Source organism: Lingula anatina, chromosome 4, assembly GCF_051362555.1.
Source record: "Lingula anatina isolate TDL-2025a chromosome 4, LinAna3.0, whole genome shotgun sequence".
NCBI lineage: Eukaryota > Metazoa > Brachiopoda > Lingulata > Lingulida > Lingulidae > Lingula > Lingula anatina.
Window position 1 is genome coordinate 9,354,402 of NC_141770.1, and position 13,283 is coordinate 9,367,684.

A 13,283-nucleotide genomic window follows, 5' to 3' on the forward strand; every position below is an offset into this window, starting at 1 on the left:
TCAGAAATTTCGTAGCGTCTTAATATTGAAAATATTGTTGTTACATGTTATAGAACCATCAATTCAAGAAAACACAGGTCATATGGATTACATTCACATTATTTTTAGCACTAAATATGCAATCTCAGTGTACACGGTGGTAATTAACAAACTCTCTGTTACATTGATAAGCACATCTAGTGCGTTAACGACAATTTGAAAAGACTAAATTAAGAATTAATGCTTATCAATGCAGATATAAACACCACAAACAGAGCTGCGTAATACGCTTTCACGTGGAGCTTGTAGGTTGATAGAATCGGCAAACATCCATGCTTCATGACATTCTGTTGGATTTACAGCTCGACAAAGTAAGTGCACATATTTTACGTCTCCGTGTCCAGAAGATATTGGTTTTTAGATAAAAATGTCAGTCAATTTAACATTTTAATGTGTTGTAAAGCAATTTATTATCTTCATTTTACCGTTGTTTGAGAACCTTTTTTCCTAAATTATCCTGCTTGAAATGAATGACTTGAACTATGTATGGATTGGTTATTGAGTTGTAAATGGAGATTGTCTGATATGATAATATTTTCAGATGATTTAACTGGCACTGTAGGAGGGTATGTGTAGGTTTACGTGTTCTAAACTTATAACTTTACAATTTCTACACAAGATTGAGCTGTACCTCACAAAGATTTCAATTAGTCTGTGGCCTTCTTCAGTTGTTGAAAACATTAATTTACTTTTATCTAAAATTTTCTGACATAAGGATGTCCTCTCCCGTCTAGCACTCCAAATTACATAGTCATCACAATGTAATATAAAGTTTATGTTAAGGTCAAACGGATGCGCGTCTTTCAAAGCTTGTGTATACACATGTTACGTCAACCAATATAAGCGCCTCCATTTTAGTGAAGTAAAACACATAAAACAAATAAAAATAGTTAAAAAACAGATGATACAAAACAATCTGCCACATTCTGCCATTTTTAACTACCTCTCGCGTCCTTCTATTACTACTGTTGTTGAACTAGACCTTCTACCTCTGATTATACCTGGTAGGTCCACTACTAGTAATAATAATGTTAGGGCCTATTATTAAAAGTTATCTAAAATCAAAGCAACCAAAAGGTTGAAGTTATACAAATATATATGATTCGAAATAAAAATGAAAAAGAATTGATTTATGCATTTTAAAAGATCAATAAATGCACACCCAGGTCCCTAAACGCTAGTTATATATATAAAATAAAAGTGTTGTGGAGCCTTCTTCAAAGAGACAAATTTAAAATGATGATACATGTACGGAGCAGTTCAATTTTGCCACATTGAAGTTTGATTGCGTGTTTTAAGGGGGGTCCGGGAATGCGAAGCCCACCTCCCTCCCTCCTCCCTCCCCCCCCCCCCCCTTTTTGGGTTTGGGGCCCGAAAACTTTGGTATTTTAGAGGGTGAACGGTACCATTTGGTACGGTTTAGAACTATGATTCAGCTAGTCGAAATTCTAATTTTAAGAGGGGACCAGAAATCGAAGGGGATGGGGGTGGGGGTCAAGACCCCCTGACCCCTTTCTAAATCCGCCACTGCAATTTATAGTTTCCTCTGCCACTCTTAATTTTCCGAAAGAAAGATTTGATGGCCGTATCCAAGAGTTTTCGAACATGCATGACTACATTTACCCGGTGTCAGAGTAGCGACATTAGATGAACTGGAAAATATATAATTCTGACTAAAACTCAACAGTGCTACTTGGGGAGACAGTGCCCACAAGTTCAAAATTACTGAGAAAAATAGGAAAAATAAAGGAGAAATTAAATCAGCTCATGCCTTAGAATTTCCGGATCCCTTGCAATTTAGACTGCACAAACCGAAATAACTTTCACCTAGAAGCACAAGGGAACAATGACCGTACTTGCTATTTCATTTTTTTTTCCATTTCATTTGAAAACTTAAAGGATTAGTTGCACTAGAGCCTCCATTTTTTTCCTGTTCAATATTTTACATTTTTTCCATTCACGGTTCAATTCACGGTGTTTAAATCTCATCACGTGTTTTTGTCATTTTTTTCAAACTGTAACATGTTTTAACTTTACCTTTCAGTTTGATTTTCTCAAGTTGGCGCCTATTGAGTACACCTTGACATACACCAGTGGCGGATTTAGAGGGGGGTTCAAGGAGGTCCGGACTCCCCCCCCCCTCCCCCCCCTTCAAATAATCCTGGATCCGCCCCTGAGTACACTTAACATCAAGAGTGTCCAATACTGAACTTTCTAATTAGCGTACCCTGTCAGAGAAGAAAATTATTTCAATATAAATAGCTGTTGATTGAAGAAAAAATTACTTTATTCTTAGTGTACACTGTGCATCAAGTATCAATGCGGTTAATAGATGTTATATTTTGCCGTAATAGTACTAGGCCCTACTACGACAAAATGGCATCTATTACCCGCATTGAAGCTGTTAATGTTATCAGTGTGATGAAAAGCTATATAATATTATGTATATGTGTAAATATGAGACCTACGAGAAAGCACTGTTTTGGTTTTATCATATCTAAGTAGGCCAATGTTATATATTTATCTTCGATATTTTTAATATGAGACAATCTTGATAATCCCTACTGTAGACCTATATCCAGTTACAGTAAATAAATGTATTTAACAGAGTCGGGAGCGTTCCAGTATACCTTTTTGAAAAGCTTCGTAATCCAGTAGACTGCCAAAAAAGGGGTATGTTTACTTATTTGGATTAAAAATACTATTAAAAATTTTTCTTGGTTTTTTCACAATAGTTTGATGATTCACATTCTTTAAGTTTTGAAATGTTTATATGTAGGTTTACGCTCATCATATATTTATAACCATCTGGAGCTATCATGAGACGATGAGTAATTTCAATCGAAACGCAGACTTTTACTTAAAATGTACAACACTGAAAATGCACATACCCCATTAGATATGGATATATTTACATTGTGTACATGTGTCATATTGATATGTACACGTACCCTCTACCAGGGCGAGTGATAGTTTTTTTTACAGATATTCACAGAGATGTCTCTAGCTAGATCGATGGTCATTTAGGGCTCACTCGCCCTGGTAGAGAGTAATGTAGGCCTACACGTAGGCCAGAGCACAAGTGCGTGTGACACACACTACCTCTGCATGAAAACAATAGTGTTCAACATCAAATTAGGGACGAGATCGATTTCAATGTTTTCCTTCGTGTTGAGGCATTCAGACCATCTTTCAGTGCGTCTGTCAGTGTATAGGGCCTATAACTTATGTGCCTGTGCTTCAATTTCTTCACCCTATACCAGGGTGGCAAATATTATATAGGCACATTTTCGAGTTTTCACAGTTAGGACATTGTCCATATTTAACCAGAGCTAATATCTAGTGAAAAATCAATCTGTGACCCTGGTAGAGGCTACAACTCCTTCCACTTTTAATCGGTTATTTGATTATCTAATTTCAGTTTATATAACAGCGGGCTAAGCGTTGACACATTGAAACAGCGTTACTACATGTATTACTCTGATTTCGTTTCCGGTGCATTCGCCCTTTTTGCTCTGTCTATCAAAGGTCCCATTCAAATTATTTTCCTGGTAGGCCTAAGCCTACAAGTTCCGTGAAACACTAATTTCAGTGTAGTTCAAAACAAGGAACTCAATTCGTTATATTTCAATTTCCCCACGCCCCCTCGCTAAAATGACCAGTGCAAACAGAACCCTCTGTGAGTAATCCGTACGCCTACAATATACATGTAGTGTTCCTTACAATGGACCCAATGGAGCGCAAATATTGAGAATACCGCACACTCATGCGACGGCGTCATATCGCCAGAATAGGGTCGACCATGTCATCTTTGTTATATGTATATTTAGCGTACTCATCGGTGTAGCCTTGAATCATGTGCACCCTGATGCTAATATCAATATCAACAGGCAGCGCGATTAGATAGTTTTGTAACTCGCGTTGAGGATTATCTACGTTTACTTCACGACACAGAAATATTGCATACGTGACTCCGCTGGTGACTGTCAACTGGCGATTCGCGTCAGCTTCTCTTAATTCTACGTTAAGGAATCGTTTTTAGAACATTTTCACCTCCAGGTAAGTGGATATTTAAAGCAAGAGTGTGTGTGCGTACGTGTGTGTGTGTGTGTACGTGTGTGTGTGTGTACGTGTGTGTGTGAGAGAGAGAGAGAGAGAGAGAGAGAGAGAACGTAGAGTTATTCCATTGATTTATATTTGGGCTTTACCATTAAATGAGACTGGTTAAGTTGGCATTCCAGGTAAGTTTATATACCTGTTATAATCCAATGTAAATAATAGGAGAAACCCCCCAAACTCAGTAGGCCTACGCTCAATGCACAAGATTAACAAAGACTTCGATGACCAGACATATCCCTCTAGCTGTCACAGGATATAGTGTTTGCATTCCTCTATATCTTTAAGCCGTGTACTCCAAACAGAGCTCTGAGATGTTTTTCATTTGGAACCTCCAGCCGCCCCCCCCCCCCGACTGCCCCCCCCCCCCCCCCCCCCCCCCACAGCCCCATATCATGTCGTATAGCTCTGTTGATAAGATCATTTATTTCGATAAACGATACAGGTGCTTGGGGGGGGGGGGGGGAGACTTATGTAGAATGTCCTCAAGCAGAGCTAGTGAGACTTATTACAGTGTAACTTCTTTATTTATTTATTTATTTATTTATTTATTTATTTATTTATTTATTTATTTATTTTTTGCACACACAGATTTGCTCTGAGGTTTGTTATTGAGCCCTGAGATTTGTTACATTCGGAACTTCTTTATCTCACCCCACCTCAACTCTGTTGATATAATCATTTATTTCGATAAACGATAAGGGTGTTGGGGAGGGGGTCAAGACTTATGTAATATGCCCTCACTGATTACAGTATAACCTCTATATTTTAATTGTTTTTTTTATTTTTTCCTTGCACACATAGATACATACATACAAGCCAGGTACTGCATGAATACTAGAGGTCTTCTAACGTTAGCTGTCTCAAAATAATATATAGGTCCCAGGACATAGCGTTTTGTCGGTTTTGTTACCGCTAGAAAATCTCAGGGGGGGGGGGGGAGAGAAGATGCCAAGACCCAATGTTATATCCCAACACCAAAATATATATACCACAGTTTGTAGATATAGCGTTGCATTCATAAAAATATTTTGGTTGATTGACCTAGTTTGTAAGTTGAGGATCGAATGTATCAAGTCTCATTCACCCTACTTATTTCATTCATTTCTATTGCCTCAAATTCAAAGCGAACTCTTTTTTTATTTCTCGTTTATCAATATGTTTCTTCATGCAGCGCTATTTTCTTCCCCTTGTATCAAGCACAAACGTTATATGGATTCTTTCCTTTTAGTTGTGTATATGTCTTCCCAGTTGAATTTATTATGTGTTTCACGTTTATCATGGGCCCTTTATCATCACCGTATCAGGTTTTTAATTCATGGGGATAAGATTCCGCCGTGAATGGCCACATTGTAGCTTACATACCATTCTTAACGATCACGAAAGAGTTGGACGCTGGACACACGGTGACAAAGTTCTCGTATTATCAGAGCACTTTAAAATTTGCGTTTCACTTAAGTGTGGTGCAGCGTTGCCAACCGACGTGTTTAAGTATCCCCACATTCCAAAACGTGGATAGAATCACTATTTATATTAGAGCGCATTCACAACAGCGGACTAACAGATCAGCGGATCAAATATGGCAACCCACTAAAAAAATTGCCGCTGAATTCCTAATTAGATTCCCCGCCGGTATTACGCAACAGGGATTCAATGGGTCGGCCATATTTGATCCGCGGATCTCTTAGTCCGCTGTTCTGAATGCGCTCTTAGACTGTGTCAGGCACTGATTGAAGTTTTTGTGGTGTGAACTAACAGGTATGTTTGCAATGTGAATATTTCAGGCTTGAAACATGGGGTGTATCCAATCCAAGGAGAGAGAAACAACCGGGAAAAGCGACCCGAAGAAATTAACAAGTGACGTCACACATGACGTCAGCTCGAGTCGTGTGTGTTCAACTCTCCCGCCAAACTCGCAGCCGCCACGTGAAAAAGTGAAACAAGCTGCCACTACAACTACCACTGTGCAACACCCTACGCTAGAACGCATGTCTAACACGGAGGATTTTACTTCGGCTCTGAACATGTTTAAAGAAATGGAAGCTCGAGCTTTCAGGGTAAGGACATTTTTGCTGTTTCTGCCACCTCGGCTCTCCTTGAATGTCAGTCCCTTTGTCATTTATTAAATTTTTATTTCAGCACTGTGAAACTAATGGGAGAGCTTTCGTGTTCTTCTGCTGTACAGCGGAGCAGCTGGTCTTTTATTGGTGACTCTCTTAGAATGCATTTAACATAAACTGAGAATGTCCGTTTATAAACATGTAGGAACAATAAACAACATCATCATGATATAAAGCATAATTCCAGTTAAATAGAACTCGGGCGTTTTTTTTTTTTTTTTTTTTTTTTTTTATCATATATAAAACAATGCATGCTTGGTGTATATAGAGAAATGCTATACATGTACAATTTTCGTTACAAATTGGGAATAAAAGCGGAACATCGAGTGTTTAGAACCCAACAAAGTAAATTAACTGGCAGATATATCTTATTTATTGTGCATAAAGGTGACAGGCACTATCTATGACGTAACTATGACGTAACTGGCCTTTGGTCCTGTCATTTGATTTAACAGCACATCAAAGCGCTGGCCGTGTGAAGTAAGAATAGCATGTACGTTTTAATGAAACCATTTATCAGATAAAATCTGCTCAAGTTAACTTGCCGATTTTGGAAGCTTTAGCGTTTGTGGGTCACTTAGAATAGTCACTTAATCAACTTAAGAATAATATTTACCCTGATAACATTATTCAAAAGTACTTTGGATATATCTAGTAGCAGCAATTTATGAATGTAAATAGTCCAGTGATACGCATGTGATAGTTGGGCAAATATTTTGTGATAAAAAAATACAGGTAAAAAATGCCAAGTGTTGTGTAAAAACAAGGGGTTACGCAGTCAAAAATGTAGTCAAAAATGTATTTCAGTCTGGACACGACCGTAACTCAACGGCAAACAAAACTGAAACAATTTAAAATATTACAGAAACACTCACTTATTATTACTTTTAAAGCAAACTCAAGCAAACAAACAACACCGAAACAATATCACAGAAACACTATCATTTACCACTTTCAAAATTATCAAAATTATTCCGTGTGTGTTTCAGCAACTGAGCAGGAAGGGCCGCAGTAGACGTAGCGGCACGCGTCCTTTCCGAGGAGTAAGACGGCTGGTTAGAACTACAGAGGTAGAAGAGGAAGATGAAGGGGAGAAGGATGGTGAGGACGACGATGACGATGAAGAAGAGGATGATCTGGCACCTCAGGCAGTTAAAGGAGCAAGGACCGCTGATGTTAATCAACTTGTTATAGAGCTGACAGGTAAAGGTTTTATTTCAAGCATAATCTAGGTTGGGGGTAGAGCGATGGAGAATTGATTGTTTGGCCTTTTGGCACTCAGTTTTTGTATCCTCATTCTGGAGTAGATATTTCAAAGGCTTGAGGAGAGAGCGAGAGAGAGAGAGAGAGAGAGAGAGAGAGAAATAAAAGTGAATGCAGTTTGTATTGCATTTTACAGGAGAAAAAAGTCAGCCACCCACTACAAAGGAGGAAAAATACATGACACGTGTCAACGTCCAATTGGACAACAAGACAGGTACGCCGAAAGTAGCACCAGGCACGCGTGAAGCACCTTCTCCGGCCCCGCCTAAACTTCGCAGGAAAGATCTTATCAATGATCAGAATACCCTGAAGAATATTGATGATCATGCTGCAGTTGTAAGTGTATCATAATAATAATAATAATAATAATAATATATTATTATTATTATTATTATTATTATTATTTTTTTAAATTAACTGCTGTTGTTTTCGTAAGGTGAGCTTCGGCTATTTGACAACAAATTACATGCTATATTTTGTACCAAAATTTATTTTAAAATAAAGCTGTTATTATAAATATTATTATTTATTTATGTTTTATTTTTTATTTGCTCTATCTGTGAAATGTGAAATCGGGGCATAACGATATATTTCTATTTCAAGGCCCCAGTGTCTGCCTGTACTTCCCTTCCCGCTCTAGTCCAGTACCTTTCGCGTCCGTGTTCTAACGATTTACAGCGAGCGAGGGCGTTCTACCGTTGGATCACAGGAAATATCAGGTTTGTATTATACAAACGCCGATTGTCACAAGAGATAAAATATAAATGAATAAATGGAAACAATAAAAAACAAAATGCTGAAAAAATGTTTTTTTTTTTTTAATGAAAGTTGCATATCTTGTATTATTTTGTGATGATATGTAGTGCAGCGGTTACTTCACCCACCACTGTAAATCACACATTGTATACGCAGCAGTTTGAAGCCAATTCATCGCTGTAACATGTACCTTCTACAGTGGCAGATTTAGAGGGGGGTCAGGGGGGGTCCTGACACCCCCACCCCCTTCGATTTCTGGACCCCTCTTGAAATTAGAATTTTGACTAGATGAATCATGGTTCTAAACCGTGCCAAATAACACCGTTCGCCCTCTAAAATACTAAAATTTCTCGGGGCCCTTTATCGGACCCCGAATCCCACGCCAAGTTTTTTGGGTGTAGGGGAGGTATCGGTTTCGCACGCTCCCTTCAAATATTCCTTGATCCGCCCCTGCTTCAACATGTAGTATTCTGTGTCTCTTCAGCTACGCCGTCTCCAGCTACCGCTCTGGGAGCTACAAGTACAAAGACAACTCAGCGGAGGCAGTTTTCCGCAGACGCCGCTGCGTGTGCGCTGGATATGCTAGAATATTCAAGGAAATGTGCAGGTTTGTGAACCAATTATTGGTCAACGTTTTTATGTTTATTTATTTATTTATTTATTTATTTATTTATTTATTTATTTATTTGTAGCCTGTATCTTTGCTTGTTATTAAGCTACAAAATTCTATGTTAAAATAAACCTTATTATCTCATCAGAACATCTGAATGATTATTTGAGCTAGCGGAAATTACATGTAGATCTTACCCACTTGATGATTCAGGGCGAGGAAAGATTCCGCTTCTATGTGTACCAGTATAGAACTACAGAGACAGAAATCTATCAGTATAAACAGATCCATCCTTTATCAAAATTATTATTCTGACTGTGTCTCTGATGGAGGATTTACTCAATGTACCTCGTCCAAAAAAACTGATATTTAATATACAGTTTTCTTCGAACATACAGTTTTCTCCGAACTATGCTGGTATTTAGTATTTCTTATGAAGCTGTATGCGACCGCACTGAAGGCGTAGATAATATTATAATGTGGTCTGAAATCATCTGGGCCCGGTTGCACCAACCGGTCGTAAGTGAGGCGTAGCAGTTGCGCCGGCGTAAACCGGGCGCAAAATGCTACGCCCGAGAAAAGCCAGTTGCACCAAACTGGAGTAGTGTTTACGTCGGTCTTAACTTAGTCGTAAATTTACGCCTGCTAGTTAGGTGGAGTAAGTCGGTCGTAGCTCGTTTTCCACTATGGCTAGGCTGGCACAGAGAGAGTTTGATGACAATTATCGTAGTTAACGTAGATTATGTGGGTTGTTTTTTGTTTATTTCTTACACAAAACTTCCGTCTGTATAGCTTGGTTTTTAAAAAACTAATTTTATACACTTATATATATATATATATATATATATATATATATATATATATATATATATATATATATATATATATATATATATATATAAAAGTGATTATTAAATACATTATGTGTGTAGCCATGTACATGTACATGCATGTGTTCAAATTAAATCTTACCACTCATGTCGACACGCCTTGGCTCTCAGCAGTACGGTGTCTTTAATTCTTTTCACGATTTTTGACAAACCATAACAAACCATAGTCATTTTTTATTCACATTTTATATCATTCATATTTTACTATATATAAACATAGAGACGAAAGCTTAAAATATCAACATTTTAAGGCTCATATAATATGTATTAGGTCTCTTGTATTTCTCAATCTCCAAGATGTAAGCTCGATTGAATTAAATGATTCGGAATATATTTACGATTTTATTGCTATATATCCAAGGCAACAGCAAAGTTAACGTATTTTAACGTTCTTATTTCTAAATCAAAATGGAATAATGTAGCTCATGAATTTCTCCGTCACTGAAATGCTCCTTTTGTGTTTATTTATGTCATCATTCCATTATGACTGCAGCTGAGAACTCCTCATTTGCCCAATTATACCATCCACGTATTGTTGGCCAGTGGCGCAACGGAGCGTTACTCGGGCGTAGTTACGACGATCAGTTTTTGTCTTGGTGCAACGGGCGTAAGCAGGGAGAGTAAACCTGGCGCACGGACGCCAGGCGTTGCTGTTTACGACAGTCGTAGCCGAGTAAATTTACGCCCTGTTGGTGCAACCGGGCCCAGAATGTTAACAGCGCAAACCATGCTCTATTGCTGGTCTCGTTTTCAGGCTGAGAAGAATTTCCGTTTTGTACAGTGGGTTGCATTCTGCTGATATTAATTCATAAATAAATGGAAACTGTGTTTCGAATTTGCTTTCATTTTACAATTTCAATTTATATGTAAGAGACATATGTTACAAAGCAATTTTATGTTTCTAGACTTGCCGGTATTCCTTGCGAGGTAGTGTGCGGACACGCTAAAGGAGTTGATAACGCCCCTGGTAACGTGTTGACCGGAAAGGACGCCAACCACGACTGGAACTGCGTGTACATAGACAACTCCTGGTGGCCGGTAGATTGTACGTGGGGAGCTGGTTTTATCACAGAGGACTTCGGCTTTAAGGTGAGATAATATCCTATTCTATATACCAATACAGCACTGCCATATTTAACATTTTATTACCCTGATGCAGGACTGTGATTTGTATTTTAAAATTAGCACGTCATTAATAGACCATATTTAAAATACCACTGGCACTCACATACTAACGTGAGGTGTATTCTTTACCACTATTGACCCTTTTATATTTTCATTCATTTTAGTTTCGTTTCAACGACTTCTATTTCCTTACGGACCCCGACATCTTCGTGTTCACTCATTTTCCTTACAACCCAAAGAAGCCAAACTTTGACGACTGGCAGCTGATAGCCAAACCCTGGTCATTGACTAAATTTGAAAAGGCGCCGCTATTAGAACCAGCGTTCTTTTCCTTGGGCCTTGATCCGGCGTCTCTCAGTCACTTTTTAAATGTCATCGAGTTTCGAGACTCGGTTGAGTTGTCTTTCCGGGGATCGACAGCCATTAGTACAGTGCAGGAGCTGTGTGACAGCAAGTCGGGGCAGAGCTACGCTGACTTCAGCTTTAAATACGAAAACCAGCGAGACTTCAAGTCTGTGTCTTGCACCTTTAAACCCCCGTCAACGGGCGATTACACTCTGAAATTATTCGCCAAAGACTTGCACAAAGACAGCGAGGACGCCGAGTACAAGTGGCTTGGGGAGTTTCTGCTACGATGCACCAAGGCGTCTCAACCGGCGCCGTCTTCTTACCCGAGCGCTCTGCGCTGGGGTTTCGGCCCAAAGGCGGTGGCTATGGGATTGCGCTTCAGTCATGGGAAGCCGTCGGCTGTCGTCAAAGATGGCGTCGCCAAGCTACACTTTGAAATTGATAAATCCAAGCAGTCCATTTCTACCATATGCAAAGTTACAACATCCGAAGACAAAGTACTGGAGAATGCTTCGTTTAAAGAATACACAGATACTGGTTTCACGTATTTAGTAGCTGTTCCCAAGAAAGGCAACTACAAGTTCACCATGTACGCTAAGCATGCTTCCTCAGACTCTAACAGCTTTGCTTTCGTGGGCGATTTTCTCATTGAGTGCAATACACTCATTAAGGCTCCGGTCTCCTTTCCCAAGGCCAGCCCAAATTTTGGAGAAGGATGCAAGCTGTTCGAACCTATACACGGCTTTCTTCAGTCTAACAGACAGGTGAAGTTCAGACTCCGCATCCCAGGAGCAGCGAAGGTGGCCGTGATTTTGGGGGAAAGCGAGTGGACGCACCTGACTCAGCACGGTAACGACATTTGGGAGGGGTTGGTGTCTCTCTCGGGGAACGCTAAGTCTGCCGGGGTTTACCTATCTAAGGGCGGAAACAATTTTACAGAGGTGTTGTCGTATAAAGTCGGGTGACTCAGAGTTATTTGATTATTTGAATGCAGTCGCAGTAGTAGCTAGCATGCACTTGCCATGTAAATCACTATTGTACGAGAGGAGCGTCTGTGCATTTGTTAGACGACCAGCTTAAGCATGTAGCTGTCGTTGGGTTGCAGGCCAAAATATATAGATATAGCTCTTAGGTTACTGCAATGGGCTCAATCTCTTCATATTATGGTGTAAATTGTGAAAGCACTCCAGAATAGAGTCAAGATGTTAAATGGGCGCGATTTTACCAATTTTATCATTTTGCACATTTGGCGAGGCCATTATCAGCATACTGTAAATCGGCTAGTTATGGAACTGACGGTGAAAACCTGGAAATTGGACTTTTAAAAGTCACGTCATCCATATTGGCCATTGTTTTGCTCGCTCTTCTCGACTCTCTCCCACGTCGACCCTGCTCGCTCTCCCCGGCTGATTTTATACCATGGTTGAATAAGAATTGTGCATTTACTTCAAACGCAGATAGTTTTAATGTGACATATAAATGTCATATAGATATTAAACGTCCAGTTTGGTAAAGGAGGAGGAGGAGAAGTGAGTAAAGAAGAAACTATAGATTGTGTTTGCTGTGCTTGGTTGGGACGACTAGATTTCAATTTATGTATTGTGTTCAGAACGTTGATCAACTAGAGCTTCTTTTTATGAAATAATTTTATATGCCTTGTTTAATCTAAGTCTATATAATGCAATGCCTGCAATGAGGTAAGGTGCTCGTTAGCTTTTGGCATTTTTATGTTTCTTTATCACCCACTGGGAAATACAGGGAGGGATATGATTGCTAATAGGAAATTATGTCTGAATATTATGAACAGTATAATGAGTGTGGTGCAAATCGGTAATAATGGAACGGATGTTATTCATTATAAACATCATCGGGTCTTTTTAAGTGATAAGCTCTATGAGCGATCGAATTTTGAAACGGATATATTTTGTGCTCAATAGGTGTACGAGATGTTGTAACACCGACTTCACATGAAATGTTATGAATTCTGTTATGTTTCATAAACAGTTTCAAATAAGA

At 39.0% G+C, this 13,283-nt stretch overlaps 1 protein-coding gene across 3 annotated transcripts; it reads left to right on the forward strand.

Annotated features, from left to right (window-relative positions):
* The first annotated feature begins 299 nt into the window (after window positions 1–299).
* LOC106159438 (kyphoscoliosis peptidase) lies at window positions 300–13,283 on the forward strand. 3 transcript variants are annotated; one of them, XM_087011441.1, is made up of 8 exons: window positions 300–350; window positions 5,940–6,212; window positions 7,265–7,478; window positions 7,675–7,874; window positions 8,142–8,257; window positions 8,779–8,901; window positions 10,700–10,883; window positions 11,084–13,283. In XM_087011441.1, the coding sequence occupies exons 2-8, from the start codon at window positions 5,949–5,951 to the stop codon at window positions 12,230–12,232; spliced, it is 2,250 nt and encodes a 749-aa protein (XP_086867567.1). In that variant the 5' UTR covers window positions 300–350; window positions 5,940–5,948; the 3' UTR covers window positions 12,233–13,283. The 3 variants fall into 3 exon arrangements, with proteins under 3 accessions (XP_086867567.1, XP_086867568.1, XP_013391178.2); XM_087011442.1 differs by lacking the exon at window positions 300–350 and adding an exon at window positions 2,689–2,712; XM_013535724.2 differs by lacking the exon at window positions 300–350 and adding an exon at window positions 3,474–4,098.

What these genes read in the sequence shown, in the direction of transcription:
- LOC106159438 (XM_087011441.1), top strand. Translation starts at nt 5,949, where the DNA reads ATGGGGTGTATCCAATCCAAGGAGAGAGAAACAACCGGGAAAAGCGAC. An exon ending in TGGATCACAGGAAATATCAG is followed by an intron (nt 8,258 to 8,778) that starts GTTTGTATTATA and finishes GTGTCTCTTCAG; the next exon opens with CTACGCCGTCTCCAGCTACC. An exon ending in ATATTCAAGGAAATGTGCAG is followed by an intron (nt 8,902 to 10,699) that starts GTTTGTGAACCA and finishes TTATGTTTCTAG; the next exon opens with ACTTGCCGGTATTCCTTGCG.